Source organism: Lissotriton helveticus, chromosome 1_1 (genome assembly GCF_964261635.1).
Source record: "Lissotriton helveticus chromosome 1_1, aLisHel1.1, whole genome shotgun sequence".
Taxonomy (NCBI): Eukaryota; Metazoa; Chordata; class Amphibia; order Caudata; family Salamandridae; genus Lissotriton; species Lissotriton helveticus.
Genome location: NC_136057.1, coordinates 1,349,150,935 through 1,349,177,619, shown reverse-complemented (window position 1 = coordinate 1,349,177,619; position 26,685 = coordinate 1,349,150,935). Strand labels below are relative to the sequence as shown.

Below are 26,685 nucleotides of genomic sequence, written 5' to 3'. Positions count from 1 at the left end.
CGCGAAGGGAAAGGAGGAAGGCCTTGAGTGCCAAACGTATCGCTTGCAACTCCAGAAGGTTGATATGAAGCAACCATTCCTCTGGAGACCAAAAAACCTTGATCTCCAGGTCCCCCAGATGAGCACCCGACCCTAGAGTGGATGTATCCGTTATCACTGTGGCCACTGATGGAGGCAGATGAAAGGGCTTTCCCTGAGACAGATTGCCCTCCACTTTCCACTAAGACAGATCCGCTGCAGCTTCTCTGGAGATCCTGACTGACTCCCTGAGATCTCCATTGTGCGGATACCACTGCCTGCGGAGTCACCACTGGAGTGCCCTCATGTGCCAGCGTGCATGGTTGACCAACAGGATGCAGGAAGCAAACAGACCGAGCAAACTAAGGACCTTCAGGACTGGAACGACCACTCCATTGTAGAATAAAGGATCATTTCCTAAATGTCAGTAGTGTCCAGTACCGCCCCTATGAACAGGTTGCGCTGAGAGGGGACCAGGTGAGACTTGGGCACGTTTATCGAGAAACCCAATTTGTACAACAGCTGGGTTGTCACTTGCAGATGATGAAGCACCTTCTCTGGCGACTTCGCTTTGAGCAGCCAGTCGTCCAGATAGGGGAAAACCGGAATCCCCAATCTCCTGAGACGGGCTTTCACCACATCCATCACCTTAGTGAAGACTCGAGGTGCAGTAGTAAGTCCAAACGGGAGAACTGCAAACTGATAGTGTTGCGATCCTACCGTAAAACGGAGATACTTCCTGTGCGACTTCAGGATTGGAATATGAAAATACGCATCCTGCAAGTCGATGGACACCATCGAGTCCTCCTGTTGCAGCGTTTGAACCTGCACAAGGGTGAGCATCTTGAACTTCTCCTGCTTCAGAAAAAGGTTCAAGATCCTGAGATCCAGGATTGGACGTAGCCTGCCATCCTTCTTGGGTATCAGGAAATACCGGGAGTAGCATCCCTGACCCCTTTCCCGCTCTGGAACTACCTCTATCGCACCTTTTCTTTGTAATGTTAGGACTTCCTCCTGTAGGAGAAGGTGGTCCTCCGAGGATGCCCCTTGGCAAGGAGGGTAATTTGGAGGGAATTCCCGAAAGGGAAGAGCATACCCATTTTCCACAAGATTTGGAAAACAAAGGTCCGTAGTGACCGATTCCCAATCTTGCAGAAAATGGGTAAGTCGACCCCCCACAGGACCATCATGATCCAGAATGGCGGATCTAGAGCTGCTTTGTTATGGCAATGGGGGGAAGGGAGTAGAGGAGGAGGAGGGCTGACCACCTCTTGGAAGTCCTCTGTTCTTGCCTCTGTTGGTCTTATACAGAGAATTTTGCTGCTGCTGAGGCTGCCTGTAGGTCCGAAAGGACGACCTTCCAAAATCTCTATCTCCTGTAACTGGAACCTTTAGGCTGCGCCTGAAGGCCCAGAGACCTAGCGGTACCTTGTTGTATTTGAACCTCTCTAAGGCTACATCTGCTTTTTTTCCCCAAACAGCCCAGAACCATCGAAAGGGCGGTCAAGAAGAGTTGCCTGCACATCCGGAGAGAACTACGATGACTTGAGCCAAGCACTTCTCATGGCAACCGAAGATCCCATAATCCTGGCAACAGAGTCCGCAGTGTCCAGACCACTCTGTATTACCTGGCGTGCAGCTGCTTGAGTGTCTGTCAAGACCTCATTAAAATTCTGTCTGTCCTCCTCAGACAATTTAGGAGCAAGCTGTTTTGCAGAGTCCATTAGAGCATGAATGTAACGACACAAAAGACAGGTGGCATTTGTGGACTACAAAGCCACACTTGCTGAGGAGAACACCTTTTTAGCCGATTGATCAAGCCTTTTACAGTCTCTACCTCCAGGGACTTGAAGAAAGCCCCCAGAAGATTTCTTAGAACAGGCAGCCTTGAAACACCAGGCTCTCAGGAGAAGGATGAGATGTTAGGAATCCGGATCTCCAGGAGTCGCCCTATACCTCCTAGCAACAGATTTAGAAACCGCTGGAGCTGAAAAGGGCTTACGCCAAACCTCCCAAACTGGTTCAGTGATGGCATCATTTAAAGGCAATAAAGGCTCTATGACGGTGGAGGGAGAATAAAGAACCTCAGTCAAAGTATTGGACTTGAATTCAGCTGTTGGAAGCTGTAGGTCTAAAAGCTCCGCTGCCTTCCTTATAACTGTGTGGTAAGGAGCCACATCCTTAGAAGAAGCATCTGAAGGAGAAGAAAGCTCCCATTCCGGAGACACATTAAGGCCACTTTCTTCCCTCAAACCTTCGAATAAGTCCTCTGTCTCTTGAAGTTCACCTTCCTCCATTTCTTCCTCTGCACGATGACGTTGCTCCTCCAAAATTCTCTGCGCCTCTCGCCTGGACCTCATCCTCAGAACCGGCGTAGGTAGAGCCAGACACGACTCAGACAGATCCAGAGCCAGCGTCGAACACGGATCCAGAGGCACAGCCTGAGACAAGCAAGGTCGAGCTGACCGCGCCGGAGATGAAGGAAACGGCGTCTATGTCCTCAGCACCAGGAAATGCCAGGATGGCGCCGCTGGAAGAAATGGCATTAATGGAGACTGAGCATAAGCCTGAGGCACTCCCAGGTTAAAGGCCATAGGACCCGAAGGTGCTCCAGGAGGCGTACATAGCTCTTGCAAAAACTGCATACATTACTTAAATGCAATGTGATGGATCTTGACCCGGGCCAGGGAAAGGTGGGTAAGCGCCCAGTACAGACTCAGGCTGAGGCATTACCAGACTCAAGCCAGGCGGCGCCAACGGTGGAGCCAATGGAGTCGAAGACTGATTAGGTACTGGAGCCTCTTCCACCGGAGCCGGAGAATGAACCGGCGTCGGAGATGGAGCCGGAGTCAGAATGCACAGATGAAGCTGCAGGCAAAGCCGAACAAACAGGAGAACCCTGATTCGATCCTGAAGGAGATAGAGAGACATAGTCCTTACGACATCGAGAAACTGGTGAAGTCGACTTCGGAGCAGCGTCCTTATCTGAATGGCGCCGAGAGCCGTGCTTCTTCTTCTTGTGCTTCTTTGAAGCATGACCCAAAGTCGAACCCGACCTCGACCTGGATCTTGTCCTTCTTCGACCTCTCTTCTCCTTTCTCATCTTCGCCATGAATAACTTGGCCTCTCTCTCCTTTAAAGCCTTGGGTTCATCTTGCGACAGCAAGCACAACCCTCGATGTCGTGATCAGACGACAGGCACCAGACACAATCCTCGTGGGGGTCCGTGATGGACATATGACCCACACACTCCCTACAGGGCTTGAAACCAAACTTCCTTGGGGACATCTTCAAAAAAGAAACAAGAGAAGCAATCCAGAAACACAAAGTAGCAACAAAACTACTTAGAGTCCCAGAAAACCGTTAGCATCGACGGCGAGGAAAAAAAGGAACGGATGTCATCACGCCGACGATGCTCTCTAATGACACCGGTGACGTCAGTGGAGCCGCGAAAGGAGCCATGCTTCTGTGACGTCAGTGTGGAGAGCTACGAAAAGTTTCCGAATGCTGCTAGCGCAGGGGATATTCACAAGGTGAGAAATCCACTGGCAGATGTATCCATCAGAAAGAATTACTGATATATTGATGACATTTTCATAATTTGGCAAGGATCAGCAAAAAATGGAACTGAAATTCTGCTGTTCGAACCAGGAGAAAGCACACATTTGTTTCAGCCACAATATCTGTAAAGATCGGATATCTGGACATGTTTTAGTGTGTCTGGTCAATCAAATTAAACTAACATACAGATAAAAGTATGGAGAACAACACTGCATAATATATCTTTGAAAGCGAGATCCTTAAAAGACACCAGTCATTTACTAGGTTTACTTGCATTAATAGAAATATGTCAACACCAGATGTAGTGTTCAAAGCAACGCAAGCCCAGTTTCAAACATTCAAAAGACGAGGCAACCAAGAATCAGTAATGAAACAATCCATGGATAAAGTGCCCTTAAAATTAGCACACCAGGATTACGCTTGTTTCCATTTTTTTCTACCAGCTACCATTAGTTGAAATGGATCATAAATCTAAGATGGGATATGTTGAAAATCAAAACTTATTTTGGAACCCCATTAAAAGATCCATCCTTCATGTATACAAGAGATCCAAAAATTGGTATGTATTCATCCAAAACAAACCCGAAAATTCATGGGTATTCTCTTGTAATAACTGTATTCATTTGAATAATGTCATTAAAGGACCCACCATTTTTAGGTCTCGCTTGAGACCGCGCATGCCGTCTCTTCAAGACATTTAGTAAATGGCTTTTAAAAGTGCCACCAGAGGCTTTTGCTGGGCTACAGCTTGCGTTCACGAGCTCGTGCACAGCTGCCATCTGTGTTTTTATTGCTGTAATCAGGCTCTTCTGCACGCACTCCCCCCTCCACAAGCATACTGCAAAGCATCAGTTAAGTTACATTTGGAACATGCAAATATTGTGCTGTTCAAAATCCTGGTCAGTTCCCTTATTCCACAAATTGACTCTGTACATTGTTCAGGATTTGTTCAGATACTTGTATGAAACAATGATGGTTTTTAATTTAAAACAAATGTAAATGTAAATAGACGTGTTTAAGTACTTTTAAGACCGGCCATATTTTACGTGCAGTGGTGTGCATTCATTTTCATTTAACCCACTGACTGCCCTATTGACATTTATATACAACATAATAAAGTTTTCATCATATGGCCTAATGACATATCTACCCGACGGGTAGGAGGCATAAATGTCAAGTTAAAAGTACAAACATTAAATACATTTTTTAGCACAGGATTGTGCACATAAACTGGTCTAATTAAAGAGTTCAATACTTGTGAAACCTTTGTTTTTTCATTAAACAAATACATAACTTGTTTTATTTAGCTCTTCTTACCTTCCAACAGCCTACTTTGCCATTTTGTGGCAATGTAAATTACAATTGCTGCTGTTGGTCAACTCATTTTATCAGTCTCGCAATGATGAAATGCAAAGATAAAATGCTGACATGCCATGCCGGGATTTACCCAGTGTTTTACAGGTTAGACATAATCTGTGTAAGGCATATACACCCATCTGCAAACTCACCCAAATCATGCGAGTTATGTAGAATGATCCAAGGAATGTTCGTTATTTAGACCAATATCTAGAATTCAACATTTCAGTTTACATTTCTTTGAATCTCCTTTTCATATGATACCATCAATTGGGAATGGCCTCACAGCAGGTAGGAAATAAAACACTACTATTTCCAGCCCAGCCTGGAGTATGTATTCATTTAGGATATTATGTAGAGCCTCAAGGCCATGGACACAGGATGGCACAGCGCTTTACAGAGACAAGGCAAAGAATTACGTGAGAAGAAAGAATATGTCACACAGGACATTTAGAGGGTAATTTCTTTACCCACTGCTGTGGCCCCTGCTCCCTAGGAATATGAAGAGCCAGAAAGCAGTAATTCTGCAGGCTTCGCAGGATCACACTAGGTGACCAGCTGAACTGGATGTGAGCCAGGCGTTCTTGTTAGCCAATGCTCCTCTGAGTGCCCGTGCCCCAGTGCGTGATGAGGGCCATTCTTTGTGCAAAGTGTAACCCTTTTGAACAACTCCCCGCCCAACACCTTTATTCCAGTCCATGGGGACAAGGGCATGAAAGCAATACGGTCCCTTGGTGGGTGGGTGGGAGGCTCGCCCATGCCCACGTTGTACCCTATGCCCTTCCTGTTCCATACATACTTAGGTGGGGTCTTACAAAGTCCTTGCTACCTCTATATTTGGGATAACAGCCCCTCCCCCCCAACTAGATTGTAGAATCTTTATTCAACTATACAATTTTCCCGAGGCGCCAGATAACTTCACATGCCATGGATTTCAAGAAGAGGGGTTCTCTTTATAGTGCTCATGTACAAAAAACACCCTTTGTGTTTCCAGAAATCATTTGCATCTTCCTACAATAATGTACAAAGAGGTGTGTTGTATTTTCCTTGTGTTCTAATTGTCTCTACTTGTAAGTGCAAATACAAGATGTACAGTGCTCTGACGCAGACAGAGACCCAAACCGTGGTATACACAATCACAAAAATAACAAGCATTGGCATAGCCAATAGGTCTCGCATTTGGGACCTTATAAGTGTTCAGCCATGCAACAGTTGGTGTTGTTGCACCAAGGATATTCTTCTGCATGACTAAATACTTATAGGGTCAAAGCGAGACCTATTGGCTATGCCAATGCTTGTATTTTTTTCAGCCACAGAAGGGAACCCCAATCAGTCTGAAATATCAAAGCGATAGCAAACCAATAGCAATCTAAAAATACTGCATCTACTCCTTGAAATGCCCTTGTTGCTAAATATATTGAAATGCCCTTGTTGCTAAATATATATATTTGCACTCAAAAACCCCTTGAAAGCCGTGAACAAGCCACAGTGGTTGAAATATGTTGGCTGGTGTTAGGTTACCAAGATGTGATCATGAATAAATGAGAAATCAAAAGACTCGAGAGTCGCTGACCTTTTGGATCCATCTATATCTATAGATCTATATCGATCTATATATAAAGCTTAATCGTTAAATACGAGAAGGATGGTAAAAAAAATATCACTATCGAATGTTAATGATTTATTTAAATAAGGCGCCCTTGACTGCAATGGACAGGTCCACTTGATATTGAAGCCCAGTCCAAATTGATTGTGTTTTTGATATATTATTGTTGTATCATGAGATTTCTTTATGTCTCTCTGTAATGGATTATCTTAGCACTAGTATCTCTTATGTCTATCCTTCACCCATCGTTATTATAGAATGTGAATTTTCGTTATTTAAATATGCATGTGGGCACTGCAATCCTGTATGGGTGATTGTTGTGTTATGTAAATGAATTCTGGCAAACCATGGACATTGGTAATACCGAGGGTGGTGAAATGTGTGATGTACGCCAATGCGCAGCAGTATTTCCTCAGTTGTCATTGCCAGCGTTTACATATTTATTTACAATGGGAAATAGGGCTTGTTCACCTGGACTACGGCTGTTTACAGCCGAAATGCATTAGAGCAGCTGAGTTCCGTGCATTAAATCAAGACTTACTTCTACACACCTCACAACAGGCTGGGAGTCACACCAGCCATAGAGTGCCCGTAAGTTTGGTGGATTCAACTACATTGGTGACACGTTTGGCTTCGGAAACTAGGGTAGACCCGTCACTGCCGGGATTTGATTGGTATTGCAGAGTTCTGGTGGATAAGACCCAGATGGTTAAGCCATCTGGTTTCACCCATTCCGGGCGTCTCCTGGCTACTTGAGTGCATTGGATCTCTTGGCAACAATATCTAGACCGCATCCGGAGGAATCTAGTGACCGGGGCGGGCTGCAGAGCGTGTACTATTTGCTGAACAGAAAAATGGCAACAGGCAGGCGATTGTGATCCATGAAGCTGGATGCAGCAAACACATTATCAGCAATATTGAGGAAGCTGGAGGCGCGAGCCTCATAAGTAAAACAAGGAATAAAGCAGATACCAAGACTTTGAAACAATGAGTGCTTGCCATAGAAAAATTTAGGAAAATGGAAAATAGTAAATTGTAGGATGTAAAAATGGCAAAAAAGGTACATTGAGGTCAATCAGGTCCCAAAAAGCCTCTGCATTTTTATGGTCCTGAACTATGAATCCCCACCACACAGGACTCCTAAGGGAACAGGACGATTTTATGGCTAAATCAAGCAAAGGCGTGATGCAATCCTTGTAAAATATGCTGAATTAGTCCTAGCACGCGAACGCAATGAAATTAAACATGACGGACAAGAATGAGGAAGACCAAACGCTCTTAAAAGAGCTTCATGCTAAAATAATGGATAGACTGGCAAAATATGAAGTTAAAATTAAAAATAAACAAACATTTGAACGATAAAAGATTATGCAGACAAAATATTAACATTTGCAAGAAAACATGATGTGTACATTAAAGAGATGAGGCAAGAGGATACCCAGAAAAAACATGCCATCATATCCACTGGTTCCAGCTCAGATGTGAGCACAGATAATGAGGATCCTAGTAGTATGGGGAAAAATGGGTGAGCTGTCGGGTTTTCAGAACGCATTGCACCAGTCGGACAGATCAAGCAAAGATAAACCCCCATCCCAGAGGAAGGAAAAGGAGATTAGGAAAAGGTGAAAACAAAGAATTCGAAGAAGTGGGTGGCGGGGCCCAGCAAAATGGGAAGAATGTAGCAACGGAACAGGAAAAACTGAGTGCTAGACACATGGTGATGAATTTGTCTAACCGAGAGCTAACCAAGGATGAAGACGGCTGATAGCCAGAAACCGGTCCTAGGATGCTTGATTCCGGTCCAGGAAAGACATGGCTTGGCAGTTCGGGCAGGACTGTTCCCATGAGGCACAGGGTCAAGGCTGATTTGCATATGGCCATGTCTGTACTGGGGTGGTGTGGAGTGCAAAAAAACGTTGGATTTAGGCCCAGATCTCTGTACTGGGGTGAATGTATGATATTGTTCTGCATTCTGTCCATCAACTGTTGTTTTGCATTTCTTAGGAAGGACCACCTCAGAGAGCCAGCATTCTATGTGTCGTCCAAGGTACACAAACGTATTACAAATCCTCCAGGGAGACCAAGCATCTCCTCGAATGATGGTTTCTTAACGAAAATGTACATGACTCTTTCTGTCCCCCTTATTCAATGTGTTGTCTGCATACAGCAGGGATAGTGGGGACTTCCATAAGTAGATACACAATATAGAGTGGGATGATGCGTCCCTCATGAATAGAATGGACGTGACGTCCCTGTACACTTGCATAGATCATTCTTTTGGGTTGCAAGCACTTTCTCAAAACAAGATCTTTAGACTTTTAGAACATAAAATACTACTTGGCATGATCCAGTTTGGTTTGAAGTAGATTTTTAAACATGAGTGTCTTTTATCGTCAGAAGGTCCAAACAGTGATGGGCACATGCTTTGCCCCCAGCTTTGTGAATCTCATGATGGGCTGCTGGGAGGAACAGGTGGCCTAGGCAGAAGAGCACCAGAAGGACATGCAGCATGTGTTACTATGGACCCACTATATCGTCGATTTATTTTTACTTTGGAATGGCCCCTAAGAGAAAGGGCAGGCATTTCTGAATAAATAACAATCCCTATAATCTTAGATTCACCACCAGTATGACCAACAAAGAAAGTGATGTCTTAAAAGTAAGACTGTGGGTGGAAAGTGGGAGAGTACACACCACTGTACACTGCAAGGCAACTGCTGACAATAGTGTGTTATACTATAGCAGCCATCATCCGTAGAATTTGATTAATAGCATCGCATACGAGGAGATGTTATGCCTCAAAAGGTTTTGTGGCACATGGAATTTAGGAAACAATCGACACATGAAGTAGATTTCAAAACGGGGTACATAGCCAAGGTATTGAGCTTGGCTGAAAAGAAGGTGGCACCACTCACCAGGAATCAATTACTTTACGCCAATGAGGACAATAGTCACATGAATTAATGTATATGCTTCATCACAACATAATTCCTCCTCTGCTAGGATTAGCAATTGGTTGAGAAAACACTGGGATATTCTAAAAAAGGATGAAGTAACAGATGCAGAATTGGCATCTAAACACTATTACATACAGGGACCCACAGCTTTAATACATGGCTAACCAGACGTAATGGGTTTTAAAGATGTGGCCATTGCAAGGCATGTAGGCATATTTCAAATACTATGAAGTTCCATATATCTGGGGGACACAAGAACAATCAAACAGTACCTAAATTGTGCCTACGATTTTTGCATTTATATTCTGCAATGTCCATGGTTCTCTTATTTACGTGCTTAGCACTATTTTTCCCTTAAGAAAGCACATCCTGGCACACCAAATGGCAATCTGGAACTTAGATTTGCATACCCAGTGGAAAGACACTTCTCACAAATACATCTCTGTTATGTATCTAAATTGGGGTTCTCTGCGATTGATGGAGTGGATAAGAATAACGTGGCGGGGACAGGGTAAAGTGATTAAGATAGCTAGCGGTGAAGTATATATATATATATATATATATATATATTTTTTTTTTTTTTTTTTTTTTAGAGTTTTATATAGCGCGAACTAGACCCGAACCGAATCAGGTATCAGAGCGCTTTACATAGCACCAGTTACGTTACATGAGGACACACTTTCATTTTTTCAGGCACGGGGAGATTAAGTGATTTGCCCAGAATCACAGGAGGTTTATGGCGTCGTTACCGAGACTCAAACCCAGATACCCAGGTCCGAGGTTGAGCGCCTTAGCCGTTAGGCCAACCTCCTCTCCCTCTCCTTCTAGATCTACATACTAAATTCCCCTTTGGGTTGAACCAAGACGAGGAGGTGAAAGCATATGGGATGAATCCCGACATACATGGGAAAAAATCTCCCCAGGGATGTTTATATGTACTACACCTCTGATACTTTAGATATATACTCCGGTAGAAGGTTGTCCAGCCCACTTTCCTCTGTGCATACTCACACAAACCCCCGGAAGTATTACAAATAGAGCAAATCTGGATAAAAATCTAATTTCACATTTTACATTGAATTGCTTATTCTGTGTATTGATTTGGTCGAAAAATAATGTGTTGTCACAAAGAAATGAATGTAATAATATATTCTTTCTTGAAGTTCAAGCATATATCTGTATTGATCCCAGCCTGTACGTGACAGACAATATCTCTGATGTGTTAGAAAGGGTGGGATTGGGGCACCTGCTCGCAATGGCAAGCCTTACACACAATAACTACTGAATATTTGTTGAACTTTTTTCAGGTAAAGAAGATTGAAGTCTGACAAAGCTTGTTTGCTCAATATGTGTATTATGTGCAATAAGCAAGGGTGAGATGTGGGCACTTGCTCAGGATAGCTTTATACCCATGTGACGTTCTTATTGCTTAATCATCAAATGCGAGACGAAGGGCCAAAAAATATCACTAGCGAATGTTCATGATTTATGTGAATAAGCCGCCCTGAACCGCGACCAATAAACTTGATGCGGAAGCCCAGTCCAAATTGATTGTGTTTTTCATCTATTATTGTTGTATCATAAGATTTCTCTAGGTCTCTCTGTATTGGATTCACTTATTGGAACTAGTGTGTTTTAGGTCTTAGTAATAGAATGTGAATTTTCATTATTTAAATATGAATTTGGGCACTGTAATCATGTTTGGGCGATTTTCATTTTATAGAAATGCATTGTGGTAAAGCAAGGACTTTGGTAATATGGAGGATGGCGAAATGTGAAAGATGCAAGCCGATGTGCAACAGTATTTCCTCCATTGCCATTGCTACGGTTTACATATTTTTTTTATAATGGGAAATAGGGCTTGTTCACATTGACAAAGGCTACTTACAGCCAAAAGGCATCGAAGTGGCCAAGTTCGGTGCATTAAATAGAGATGTACTTCTTTCTACATGCCTCCTGGAGTGCCCGCTTCTTTTTGTCGTGTCGGTCGAAATCAGATGGAAATATATATCGGAAAGGAGATTGATAATACGCAAAGCACAGGAGTAACATATGGTTACAATCTGCAAAATGCACTGCGGCCGAACATTTCAAAGCAGCTAAACAGCATTTCACAACTCTGATTCCCAATTTGGGACAAGTTGTGAACAACCCAGAAATGAACATGCGGAAAAAAACACCTGCAGAGACCTATATTGGATTTGCATGTTGGATACAATACAAGCGAAAGTTCTCAACGACAGAACATAAATGGGCTGTTTCTTTGGAAGACTACCCCTTCGACGCTCATGACGAGCTCAGCTCGTCATGGAGTTTCCATTGACTTCAATGGAAATTACATTGGAGCACAAGCACAGGCTCAGCATCCAAGTGGTTAAGGATTGGATTACGACGTGACCGGACATTTTACATGTAGGGAGGAAGTAGATGTTACCAACTGCTCGCTCTAAATATTCTCATACTGATGCCCCAACAGTCCTAATACAAAAGACATGTTAGCTAGGTTTTGGTTACTAACACTATACAGTAATATAATGTACATAGGTACCTCAACTGTATTACCTTCAGATTCACATAAGTTTGTGATATTGGTGGTGCAATACCAGTCAAAATGTGATATATAGATTTATTTTTATCTATAGTGCATTGAAATCAAGTTTATGACTGTTTTGCAATATACATGACTGATTATACGGTAAACATTTGTTTTTGACCCAAGCCACACAAGCACATTATGCACATGATTTTCTTTATCTCAAAAAAGATACTCTGTAATTAAACACCCTTACAATATGGTTGCCACATTTCACCAACACAACATTCACTTTTTATGACATCACACTCATGTACGTGTACTTTACTTGACACTGAAAACCTGGATAGCCAAGGCTGGTGAATGTCGTTTGGATAGGAAGAAATCCTAGCCGAAGAGTAAAGAGTAGTTCAACAATACAAATTTCTTAGACCAGTTTATCGCACCACTTTAAGCTTCATAATGATCACATTCAATTGTTAGGAATATGCCATTCACGCTCAAGGACGTGCATGTTACTGGACACTAAACGCCAATGCCTTCGAAACACGGCAGGTTAGACTCTGCAAGAACACATAAAACGGGCACCCAACATTGAATAGAGCTACTTACTCACTGTGTACGTTAAGTAGATATGGCATTTGTCGTTTGTAACATTTTTGGGGAGGGTGTACAAGCCTTAAATATGCAACTATGGTGACCTTAGTGGCGTTAAAGTTGCTGTGTCACGTATGAATCATCTTGATGATGGACCTTATTGAGACATGAATTTTGATGTTTAGGGGTGAATCTGATTAAATAAATATTAGGTTTCAGATTAATTTTGTCTCAGAAGGACTATGTCCGAAATGCTCTGGGCACTATAAAGTAAACAAAATTTGATTTGTTTTGGGAAGGCAATGCAACTGGACATTCATGGTTGAGATTTGGAATATTTTGCTTTTGGAAAACTAAATCTGTCGATATGAAAAACTATTTTGAAAATAAGAAAACAACATTTAAATGAACTCATGAATGTTGCAAAAAATATTTGAACATTTGAAACGTTCCCTCAGTAAACAATCTGTGCAACTGAGGATTATATCGTCAGCTGACATAACATACCTTGACGTATTTTTAGGCCCAGCATAATACGCCCAATACCAAAATCCATTTTTTTTTCACATTGACAAAAAAAAAAAAAAACCTTCATTAACCTGATGTCGAACTTTGGTGCCCCTCTAGCAGAGAAAAAGACAATCAGTCCAAATGTTTGTTTGTCTTTTTGGGTATTGAAATCAATACGGTTGAGGGCATCTGGCAGCTTCCGTATCAAGATAGCAGCATTCAAAGACTTGATCTGCTATTGTTTGAGTGCTAACAATGTCACATTGCAGCAGGTTCAGGTGCTGATTGACTAGCTGAACTTCACTCTACAAAGCATTCCAATGGGCTGCATTTTCTCTAGATCAATAGCACAGGCTGTCGAAGTTTTGAGAGAAGCACTATTGGACTAGACTATCAAACAAGTCCTCCCAATCTGATCACTTTATTGCTTACACAGCTTCTGTTTGGAATGCCGAAATTCGTCTATTCACTGATGTGGCAGACAGAGTGGACTTGTGGGGTTACAAGTGGTGTGCACAGGTCTAGCCTGAGGAGTAGTATGCGTGTGATCAAGAATGGGGCATTCACTGAAGAGTTCCCCATCCTTGCTGCCCTGCTGCCCTGTAAGTCTGGACCAATCACTTCCATCCATGATCAAGCAGCAGTGTTTAGGTCAGATAGCCTGTCTGTTAAAACGGTTAAGTTTCAGAGCGGCAAGTGCACAATGGTGCTGTAGTCATTAAAATACTATGCTTGTATCTGATGAACAAGGCAAAATATGACTCTGGTGGTATGAACAATGCTGCTGATGCATTGTCTTGTTTCAAGACAGAGCAAGTTCAATCTTACAAGGACAGTGGAAGAGGCCACTCTTTTCTAGCTGTTTTCTGGAATCTTGGTGGACCATTTTATCGAACCTTATAGCAGCTAGCCTAGCCCCAAAAACCAAAGGAGCTTTAGTCACTCTGAGAGGGACACCTAGGTGGGGCTGCTTTCCTTAGATTCGAATGTGGGTTTGCTTAGACACCTGGAGGAGGTCTTTAGTCTTCAAGCTTTGCCAGGAGGCATGTTACCGTCATCGGATTTTTCTTGATCAGGACAGGCTCAACATTTCTCAGATTCCTACTACATTACTTAAAGGCATTAAAAGATTGGGACAGACTTAAGGTGCAATCAGGGAGATTCGATACAGCTCACGGATGTGGGTAAACTAATGAAGATTGAAGGTACATCACCACATGTCTGTACATCACCCTTTGAAGTGGTTTAATTCTAACTATAATTTTGTAGGTGCTTTTATTGAGTGTTCAGGGTGGTAGAATTGGTGACCCAAATGGTGCTGTGGCTAGGGAACAAAGTGGCTGGGTGACGTCACCCGAGTATCCCTCCCTTTCTCCAAAACTGACAAGGTGGGGAGAGTACCATGTGATCGTGGGGTATGCCATATGTCCCCAATTATGCTCATTGGCAGCACTATGAGACTATTAGATGGCACCTGGTCTACAACAATAGTGTGCCACTGTCTCTATCAATTTAACAAAGTAACGGGGGTGATTTTGTGGGCAGACTGAATTGATGGTCTTACTTTCAGCCCTAATTCATTTAGGGCTGAAAGTAAGCATCAATTCCGTCTGCCCACAAAACCAGCCCCTTTACTTTGTTACAGAGGCACACTACTGTTGTAGACCAGGTGCAATCTAATAGTCCTGATTTGGGGTTTTGTAGCTAGGACTGGCAAAACTAACTGGAAGATGGGAATCTGTTACAAGCACCATCTTCGGCCTAACTTGCTCTAACGGGCACAGTAATATTCAGAGTCCAATGTCCTTTGTCTGGGTTTATTGCTTTGTAAAATTAGTTTTCCATCCTCCTCTTTGTGCATTATGTTTTATGTCCTCAAACACACGTTTTCCTGAAGTAGTAGTAGAATGGTCACATACCAAGAAGGATCAAGAGACATGGTATAAGTAAAAGGGCTTAATTCAGCCAAGCACCTTAGTTGTTGAAAGGAGAAACATCGGAGCACAGGATGTTTGAAGTCCATACCACATGGGTATTAGGGAGAATAGTTTTTTCATGAAGGCTATGTCCATTTATCTCAGGCAGGTATCAATTTGTTTGACTCCCTAGGTTGCAACTGCAAAATAGCACTTTGGTGTAACTAGACGGAGGCTGATAGTTTGGGGAACCAGTTCAAGCAGCAGCAAGAATGGGCGTGCGGTTTGCCTCAAGACAGGTAAATGCCTTTTTGGTATCCTGCTTCAAATTCAGACAAATAGCCTGGGACCTGGTTTGTTTTACCCCAAGTGTGTGCTCTGGAGTACTAACAGTAACAGGGGGCTGATGGGGACAATTAAACAGCTAACTGTTCCTAGCCCTTTATACACTCTCCACAGGTGCTGTTGGGAATGGGGAGATGGCGCTTGCTACAGGGGACTAAGATCAGCCCTGGTGCCCAGGCACATCTCCCTGGAGAATGTCAAGGACCTTCAAGGGCTGCCATTGGCATGGTTTGGATCAGTGCCTTGAGTCGACATTGTTCTCTGGATTAGAAATGGAGTAGTTTCTTAAAAATCAGCCAGGGGCCCTAGGTGAAAATGGGGCCCTTGATATGAGCAGATCCAGAGGAGACCGGTGGTGGTGAATCATAAGTGCAGTTCTGACAGTGGAAGGGTTGAAGTTAGGTGATTTATGCACAGCTTTTCTTCTTACTCGCAAATTATCAAAGGATATAAATAAAGTAGATTCATTATTGTTATGCCTAATGTGTACTTGCCTAGTCAGGCTTGGTGAATTGTGAAAAAATACAACAAACATTTTTTCTACTAAATAAATAAATACAAAATAACAGGCTGTCAGAGTCTTTGTTCGTTTACTGTGTGGTACCGTGTTCTTGGGGTCCCTACCTTGGCGGGGCAGGACCACTCCTTCAGCAATGTTTGATTGGTCATTTGGTGTCACTACTGCTTCCCACACCACTCCTTCCCAATAGTGGGGAATGCTTCAATCATCAACAACCAGGACATCTGCAGCACTAAAAAGTTAAAACTACCTGTCTGCCAGCAGTCTCCACCTCTATGCAGGCTTATGATCTTTCAGTGTTACTAAAAACTATTTTACTTTAAATTCTACCCTCATCTCCTACCAGCCCATCAATCAAACCTGCTCCCATGTTGACCCTATCACAACCCCAAACTCTTTTAATTAAGCTAAACGCAGGAAATCTGGCTCCGAGCCCCCATAGGGATATGAAATGGGTTTTTAATGCAACTCACCTTGGCCCTACGCAGATCTTTATCCCCACCGAGCTGCGCCTCAATCAGGTGATCACAGTGAATGGTGGAGGGCACAGCCACCCGTGGTAGGCCACTGCTGATGAACTGGAGCATGGCCATCTGTGCTGTGGCATCCTGCATTGCCACGCGGTCCGGTCGCAGCCGCAGGTATGTGCGTCCTCGCTCTATGTCCTGCTTTACTGGATCCTCCAGATGGCCATACACTATCTTCTCCGACAAGGTCAGTGGACGATCCAGCCTGGAAGATACAATTGTAAGGATTTAACCCAGCTATTCTATCAATATATGACTTGCCATTTCAGTTCTTCAAATCTTGATTTCACACTGAACCAGCATTTTCCACCACAAGTTGTAAACCTGACTTTTTGCCTAGAAGGCATTAAGAACTGAAATGGATACAGGAAAATCGAAAACGATTAACATGCACTTAGTGTCACTTTAGCATCTACTCACACCACAGTGAGTCAGCTTTGTACTTAACCCAACTGCACACATTAAACCTATGGCATGCTGGTCAGTGTCTCCACTTTCCATAAACAATAATCATTGGCCTTTACCAATGAAGAGGGTGGTTTTATTAGAATTCCTGTGCAGAATTCCTGTAGCCCCGGTGATCTATTTAATAGGCAAATATCCAACAAGGATACTCTGAGAACTGTTGAGATTCCAAAACATTCTAGAAAAAAATATCTGAGACACTATTTGAGGTTCAAGCAATATTTGCAGACTCGTACTTCACCAGTTCTAGAACTATTATTTACACTAGTACTCCTACCATTCCAGATATATTTCAGGTGTCCGTGTTTTTTTAGAGACCCTGTACAAGAGATTATTCATCGCTGGTATAAATTTCACACTCTGGTATTCTGATGATTTTAGGGACACTATACACAAATATTGTTCAAACTCCACAGAGATGCCATATGTGAATATTACTGAGATTCAATGACATGCTATATATCAGAACGCTTGAAGATCTACAGATTCCTAAATCAAGTGTTGCTGAGGTTCCAAAGAATATGTAAGGGAGTATTTCTTTAGAGCTTCCAGACACTGGCAGAGATTCAAGTTTTCAAATATTCCTTAAGTTCAAGTTCTAGAGGCCGCAGAAGTATAGCTGTAGGCTATCTCGATGTTCCAGAAAAGGTAAAATAGAAAAGGTTACTTACCCACACATGCAAACATTTTGAAACTGGTAAGGAGACTATGGAGGAAATAAAATTGGGGGAATTGGTTTTCCCCATTCACTTACACTGAAAGATTGTAGGCAGGATAAAGCTAAAATAAACCCTTTTTTGTTTTTAAATTGAGTCTCCTGCATGAATCTGGTCTCTGTTGGCATGTATTCTTATGTCCTGGTTATGCATCATAGGAACCTTCATTGAAGTCAAACACTAGAATAGTTCTTCATTTGCTCCGTGGAGTCTGGAGCGCACGTGTATGATATATATATATATATATATATATATATATATACACACACATATACACATATACATATAAACATACATATATACACACTTACAACTCATACAGTGTTAATGTCCTTCTGTCTTCATGAGGAACCACACCTTGTGAGGGCCTATCAGTCTCACAATTTCTTCGAGAGCGTATGATAAATCTGAATATCAACTTCAAGCATACAAAGCTGCATTGAACGTGCAGGAAGCTGAAAATATAGTTCGAGAAAAACAAATGCCACCTGATAGATAGGCTTTCACTGTAGAGTGACAAAATGGGTCCTGGGTATCTAAAAGTCTAGCATTTCCTCTACCCATAGTGCACCCTACAAGCAATTACTTCAGGAAGCCAGTTCTTTTTTAGGTCTCGGCCTGCGAAAGACTGCGCAGACATGCGAAGTCGAGCTGGCGAGATTTAATGATATAAGGTATTTTCTACTAGCGAGGTTAAGCCCCGCCCCTCTTCTCCATTGGCTGGCGTCACTGTTCATGCAAAACGGTGGCCAGCCATTAGAGAAGAGGGCCTAGTGACGTTCTTCTTTCTCTTTTAGCCCCGTCCTTTTCAGATTGGGTTCCTTGACTTCCTGCTGGCGCAAAAGGTTTCTTATCTTCTTTATGGGTCCAGATGGCCCCATAAAGAAGATAAGGAACCTTTTACCACAGCAGGAAGTCGGGGCACCCAGTCTGAAAAGGACAGGGCTAAAAGACAAAAGGCAGCGCTTGTTTGCATTTCCCCTCATTCCCTTGGTTCCTTTTCTCATCTCCCCGCTTCCTTTCCCCGCCCCTCCTCCAAATATGTAACCTGCACTCCTGCTAACGCATGCGCAGCACTAAGCTCAACAAAGTCCTAGGCACGCTGCGCTGGTGGGTACCAAGGTGCCCTATGCCACAATATATACCCTGCAATTGGAAGAACACTGTTTGCCCCATTCAGCACAGAAGACCACACGTTTGAGACACTGGTCAGCACGTCCTGGGAAGTGTCTGGCACCGGGGATCGGTGTGCACAGAATCGTGCAGTGCCACAGTGTACACCGATACATACAGTGTGCCTCCCTCCCTTGAAGACCCGTGTGACCATCACTCGCCCCAAACCCGTAGGCACAAACTCAGGCATCGAGTACTCTGTGCACAGCTGAGTACCATCAACATCTTGTGCGCATTGTAGCTCACCTGGCATCGCGCTGAGTACGTGTGCACTGCTGGGTACCGTCTGGTGCTTAATTTGAGCCGGTGGTTTCCGGTGCTCGGCACCGGCACTTGATTGTCAACACCGGCGCTTGTGGCACAGTCAGTCTAATTTAGTTAATTATTAATTCAATATACATTGGACATGGCTATTACCTGCCGTCAAAGCCATTCTTATAGCTTTGGGGGCCTGAAATAGTCCGACTAATCAGACTTGTGTGATGGTTAGTAGTTATGTTGTTACTATCATTGACAGAACAGAGAGCCCTGGCACATATTCTTTTTACAAACTAAGCACTGGTTCGGTCTATAGTGGACTACGAGAGATAAAGCATACATCTTATGCACGTTTTAGCTCACCTTGCACCGCGTGTGCACAACGCCCTGCCCAGCAAGCCTACTGTGCCACAAAGTATACGGTACCTGAGGGATACTGTTGTCATACTGAGCTATTCTAGCTCACTCCGTATGGCGTGTGCACAAGGCGCGGCCCAGCGAACCTCTGGTGCCGAGTACAGTGTGCACTAACATGGTCCGACGCCGTCGCCCATCGGCGAACGCAGCAGTACATTTTCTGTTGCTTGTATACAGTTGTAATTTCAAAAAGGGGGTGGTGATGGACAGAGTATCTGAGTTAATCAGAACACTCCTACCCAGTCAACAGATCAGGGCTTGATCCATCACCGTTTTTTAGCTCACTGCACCATCCCAGTTCAGAACCTGGCTATATGCAAATTAGTCTGTCCCTGGCCCAGTGCATCATGGGAACAGGGAAGACCAAACTACCAAGCCAATTCTTCACTGGAAAGGAAACAAGCTTCCGGGGACCGGTTTCTGGCATTACAGCCGTCTTCAGCCCGGCTTGCTTGAATCCTGATGGTGCAGTGAGCAAGGGACTCACATCTGAGCATACCCTTCCACACTCATGGTGGCCAAAATAATCAGACATGAGTCCCTTGCTCACTGCACCATCAGGATTCAAGCAAGCCGGGCCGAAGACGGCTGTAATGCCAGAAACCGGTCCCCGGAAGCTTGTTTCCTTTCCAGTGAAGAATTGGCTTGGTAGTTTGGTCTGCCCTGTTCCCATGATGCACTGGGCCAGGGACAGACTAATTTGCATATAGCCAGGTTCTGAACTGGGATGGTGCAGTGAGCTAAAAAACGGTGATGGATCAAGCCCTGATCTGTTGACTGGGTATGAGTGTTCTGATTAACTCAGATACTCTGTCCATCACCACCCCCTTTTTGAAATTGTATACAGTTGTGGCAGTGTATACATGGCGTGTCAACCACGTGTCCTCCACGCCTGCGCAGCTTCGGCGGAGCTCCGTTGCTCTATAGCAGTGACTACCCCTCGTGTACCCAATATTCTGCACGCCAGAATGTACGTATAGCAAACAACGCCACGTGTGTGCGGAATGCAGAACCTGCACTATACACACATGTTCTGTGCGCTACAGGCATCTTTACGGGGCCTGCGCCAGCTGTGCGCGCTAGACCTGAACCCCAAAATCAGCCGCATTCACTTATGCACTGCTGCACTTTGCTCAGTGTAACACAGCGTCAGTGAACCCGGTCGTGGTCAAGTGAGGCCGCAGTCACACCCATACCGTGACTCAATTACCCACTAGTACTCATTGCCATCTCACTGCATCGCCCTCTCACTCTAGCACTCACTTACCTACTCCAGAACTCACTACGACCCTCACTGCAGCACACACACCCTCCAGCACTCACTAAACCCCTCACTGGAACACACTCCCACTCCAGAACTCACTACTGCCCTGACTGCAACACACTCGCCCTCCAGCACTTCCCTCCGCACTTGTGCACTCGCGTCAGCTTTTGGGTGACCAGGCGTCCTCGTTTTGCCAGGACGTCCCTGTTTTTAACCAGCTGTCCCAGCAAATTTCAAGAAATTTAGCTCATGTCCCCGTTTTTGGAGAGGGTCGACTGAAAACGGTGGGAGGTGATTTTCATGTTTAACAAAGCAGGGATACTTAGCAGTTGTTTCAAGAAAGCAATTTAATTAACAGGCAAGTTACTGGGCTTAAAATTTGCATTTTATGTATGTTCTTACTGCCTGTTCCGTAATTCTCTGCTGAGTAGCGCTCTCATCGCTTGAAGTAAAATTGTAGTCCTTCTATTTTTGTGAAATGTCCCGGTTTTTAGCTTTAAAATTCTGGGCACCCTAGTCAGCCTTCAGTGTTCCTCCCCCGCCCTCACGGCACCCTCCGAGACGCTGCCTGCTTCTCACACTCAAGCGCCCTACAAACGCCTTCATCCGCATTAAAACTTTTAAACTCTGCAATTAAAATAACTACACACCCCCACCCTCTCCGACCCTCGGTGCATCAATACAGCCCTCAGTGAACCCTTCCCTCACTACCCGTGACCCTATCTCTCTCACTTGGGCAATTGTTGGGGACGTTGCGGGAGACAGGAGGGAGCTTCCTGCTCCAGTTTACCCAATGAGGCCTCTACAGCCCCTCTGCCTGGTGAAACAGCTGCCTCCACCCATGCCCTGGTGCACGCGTTATATGATCTGACCGGGTGGGACCGAGGGGTAAGGGGGCGGGGGGGGGGGGGGGGCTGGGTGAAACTTGATTTCTCTGCTGCATTCCCATCTCACCTTATGCATTTACTTGCGGTGCAAAGTGGGATTGTGGCGCGCCTGTGGGAAAGTTTTATTGCGACTGAAAGCGCCACGAGGCTATTAGCGCCATTGTGGGCACTATCGGAGCGGTTGCGCTGTCTGGCAATAGCCTTGCGTTTCAGGGTCACTTAATCACTCGCTCATATACTTATTCTACAACGCACTCATTGTCTCATGCACGCTCTCAACCATTCACCCTCTCATACACTCAGCCAATCACTCAATAGCCACTGAGTTGCTCACTCTGTTAATTTAACACATTAAATCACACTCGCTCACTCCTTTGTGGCGTTGGTGCACACTAGCAGCCCCTAGGACTTTCACTGCCAGCAGACGAGGCGCTGTGGTGTGGCGCAAGCTGTCCGGCAGATTTACCGGAACGGGCCAGTAATCCCAGGGCGGCTCCGAGATACTTTTCACAAGTGAACACCACCTTTCAACCAATATTCAGGGGCTCCCCAACAATAAACGGGTGTTATTAACTAACTAAATCACTAGCTTGTGTTCTCTGTTAAAATACAAATCGCAACCCGGCAAGGGGCTGAGGTGTATAATTCGTGGCGCCAGAATTTAATTTCTGACATTAAAACAATTGCGCAACCCCCCCCCCCCCCCCCCCCGTGGAAATAGGCCCAAGGAAGGTTGAGAAGTGGCTGCGCATGCGTGGCAATTGCAGGATGTTTTACAAATGAAATCCTATTTAAACTTCCGGTAAGGACCCGAGCTTAGCCATCTACTGAGCAAATACGTTCAGGTATGTCTAATCTTAAATATACAAGTTCTGCTTCGACATTTATTTAAAACATAAGTAGACAATTTCAGAATTCTTCACATATTTAAAGTGCCTTAAAGCCCCATGGCTGTTTTGACTCTGGGGTATTAAAGGGGCCCACCAGCATATGATACGACATTGGTGCATTCTGGAGTCTATTGACCTTTACCTGCCTGTGAACGATAAACATCCTATATTAAAGGTAAATCTAGCGCTTAGATGCCCCCACAGTGTAGTACTTAATGCAGCATACTAGCACCCTCAAACAAGCTGCGTGCAATCTACAGAGTACAATACAGTGCTGAGCAGAGGTAATTTATTGTCCACAGAAATCGAACCATTATTGAAAGCACTTCAACGACTAGTCAGGGGTAGTAAGCGCTATATAAATGAAATGACAGTTATAATAGAGCAAGCCGTCAAGGTGCGTAAAAGGGGTAGGTAAAACTGAAAATGCTTGCAAAATAAATTTGCAAAATATTTCACAATATTTCAGCAGCAAGAAAAGTTCAAATGAAGCTCGTAGTTTTTTTGTGATTCTGAAGTGTGATTGTTGCAAAGATTTTAATAGGATCAAAACAAAAAGACACTTTACATGTGTGTTGCACACAAGAGATATGCACAGAGAAACGATTTCCACGTCTTATTTATGTGTCACGCAGGGTTAGCAGTAAAGCTGCATAATTGACATGAACGTAGTGCCCAATTGTGCTCTCTGTAAAAGGCAGTGCACTAGCACACCATGCTCCAGTCATACACTTTGGAAATGGCCTTCCCACTCGCCCACCATTCTCCTGTCTGATCCTTTCTCTCCTACCCTCTCCTCTCCCTCGCTCTCTCTACTACTCAATAACTCTCTAGTACTCACGCTACTACTCTACTACACACTCTCTACTCCGCACTCTCTACTACTCACTCTCTACTACTTACTATTACTCACTCTACTACTAGGTCTCGCATTTGCGAGAGATTAAGCTATTGGCATTGTAAATGACAATGCCATTTATTTATCCGTTTTCAAAACCAACACAAATAAAAATGTTGTCATTTACAATGCCAATACCTCAAACTTTTGCAAAGGCGAGACCGTTGCATTGTAAATGCTTGTTTTACAGTAAGATAGGCAATGCAGGTTTATAATGATTTTCTTAGCATTAACCTACCTTACCCAGCCTGCAAGGGACATGGATGGTTTATTATTTTAATGAAGAATCATACGGTGCAGAACCTCGACTATAAATTACCTGTTCTTCTGCAACATAGGAACTTCATTGTTGGTCAAACACTAGAACAGGACAATTGTAAAAAAAAAATCTTCAGCTAGCAGCTGTTGGGCACCAGTGAGAAAATTGTTTAAATAGGTAACAAATTACAGTATATACGAGATAAGAGAAAAATATTCCTTTTACTATCATATCTGTTTTGTTTTAATAACCTAACCACCTCAAACCATAGGTTGGCGAGAAGCTACAGATAGCTAAGTAATGTAGTTTAATTCTACCGCCCACTCAATTAAACTTCCCACCAAAGATCCTCCATCCCCATTCACTCGCGTTCCCTGTTGTACGAGCAGTAGCAAGTGCTAGATGTACCTTTACCTGGCATAGACTGATGTCTAAATGCTGAGCATAGTAACTTGATAGGACTTACATTATCTTCATCTGTGGTGTCATGCTGAGGAGGATTGGAAACTTTATTATAATGGTGAAGAAGAACAGTGTTCCGGGATAAGCTGAATAAAGCATGGTCTTCGTAATTTCGGGTATTCTTTAGACATTATATTGATGAATGGTGTCCAATCACTGTTGTATGTCCCATGTCAGTTCTGTATTTTAAGTGATATTTCTATGGCAAGAGCGCGACATTGCTTATTATCCAGTCTTCAGACAATGGTGGAATTTTCGTGTTCCATTTCATTAGTATGACGTTGAGTGGCGAATGCTAGGGCTACGGCAAGTTGTTTTCTCGTAGTGATCTTGTGATGACTTCCTTGGGTGTGGGATGCCAAGTAGTATCGCACCCCTTTGCCTGTTAATAATATATTATATATTTTGCACGCCTCTTCCAGCTCCTGTGGCACCCTATCCCAGTATTGCTCTAGTTTAGGGCAATGCCCTTAATGTGCCTGGGGTATCGCATCCACGCCCGCATAACCCATCCTTGCTTTTATCACATTGTAATTTTCTGTGGGGTTTTATACCACGAACGGAAGAGATTAAGAGAAGTTTGTTTTATTTGACAGCATCTAGTTGATATATATATATATACACACATACAGGCTGTTGGGGGCATTCTAAAAGTACAAAATAAATGAGTTGTAAAAACAATAAGTGCCCCTCTTGAAATCTTTAGCGTTCAGGCAAGGTTTTTTTTCCCTCTATGGGGCGGAACTTTGGGGTCATACACCAGTAAATGAACTAATTAATACAGAAAACGATTTTATTAGGCAGATTATGTCCCTCCCTAAAAATACGCCGCTTGTGACGTTAAGGCTTGATCTAAACATTCGTCCTATTGCTGACATCCTAGCTTTGCGGCCTTTGCTGTATTGGAGGAGACTATGGAGTACTCCCGAGCTGGCGTGCTACAAGGAAGAACTAAAAGTGGTTTTGGGTTCTTTAGGTGCCGATAAGATCCCTTGGCTCTCATTTGTTAGGCAGTCTTTTATTTCGATTGGTCTAGAGAACCTCTGGATCAATCCCGAGGCCTCTAGCTCAGTTACTTCCCAAGAAATCACTTGCCCTAACAATTAAAGATTACAACCTAACGAAAGTACTTTGTGCCGCCAAATCTCCAAGCCTAACCCACGAGTTCCTCAATTTCAATACACATTACGGCTTTGAGACTGAATTAGACGTTATACAACCTACTCTAGCTAATAAGCTGTTTTTACAATTTAGATATGGAACTTTGCCCCTATATGCATTTACTGATAGGTGGACAGGAGGCCCACCTCGTCCTTGCCCAGGTTGTAGGAAGGAGGAGGAATCCCCTCTTCATGTTGTACTTTTTTGTCCAATTTACGCTGTAATTCGGAAGAAGTGGGTCATCCAGTTATGTAAAAACTTGGGCATCAGGAACTATCTTGTCTTTTATAGGATTTTGAGAACTGATACTAGTCCTGTGATAGTTGCTGCAGTGGCAAAGTTCCTATTCTCAATGTGGCAGACACGTAGGAAACTAATTAGTTAAACTCTGCAATGTTTCTGTATTAACTAAATCATGTAGATTTCGGGAATGAACTGTGTACATATGTAATCTTACCCTTTTTTTAACAATATCTAGACTTAATTTATATTTTTACAAATTTTGAATTCTGCTTTCCCGTTATGATATTTTGTTGGGTTGATGCATCCTTAACTGGTCAGCAATCAAATGTAATTTTAAATATGATGGAGGAACACATATACTCTCTTTTTTATTGTGTATGTGCTTTTATGGTTGTATCCAACCGAAATAAAGTTTTCTTGAATGAATGAATGAATGAATATATGTACAGTGCCTGCTGTTCAACTTTTCCCATTCCTTATTGGATATGGGCCTGCTTAATTCTCTTTCTCATTGTTTCTGAGCTAGTGTCATTGAGGGTTGAGATTCTATCAATATTCTATCAATAGTGGAGACTGTGTGTTTATTAGAGTGTATCTCTTTAATCCATTTTTCAAATTATGTCAGTGTTCTAGATGCTCCTCCTACATTGTGGAATAAAGGATCCAGTGTTGGACCTGAAGGTAAGCAAACAGCCTAGCCTTTGGTAGTTCGTATTGGTGTCGGATGTCTTTGAAAGACTGAAGGTCCCATTTTTTAACATGGATCCCCACCATTACACATCTGTTGTCTCTCCATTTTGTAAATGCATGTTTATCTAAAGCTGGTAGAAAATTTGGGATAAACCAAAAGGTTGTGAAAGGGAAAGATGCGAGTCCCTTTTCAGTTGCCAGTCCATTCACAACGTAGGGAACGAGAATAGTCACCAGCTCTTCTATTTTTGGCTAGCTAGGGAATCTGCCATGTTGGTATGCTTGCTATTAAGTGACCTAGGTTACAACACTATTTAAAAAAAAATTCCCCAATACAGAAGGTACCCGAGGACGGAAGCAATGTGTTAAGTGTGTACATGGGGAATCGCTAATCCTCCAGTTCGTAAAAACATATAAGTTGGCTTTGCTGCTATGCTCGTTTTTTTATTGGACCAA

General features: G+C 43.5%; 1 protein-coding gene across 1 annotated transcript in view; it reads right to left on the bottom strand.

Moving 5' to 3' along the window:
* Nucleotides 1-26,685, bottom strand: part of ACO2 (aconitase 2) — a 352,074-nt gene that overhangs the window by 279,433 nt on the left and 45,956 nt on the right. The window contains exon 3 of the mRNA XM_078683141.1: nucleotides 16,393-16,651. Within this exon, the coding sequence (XP_078539267.1) occupies nucleotides 16,393-16,651 (259 nt within the window). The remainder of the gene's footprint in view (nucleotides 1-16,392; nucleotides 16,652-26,685) is intronic.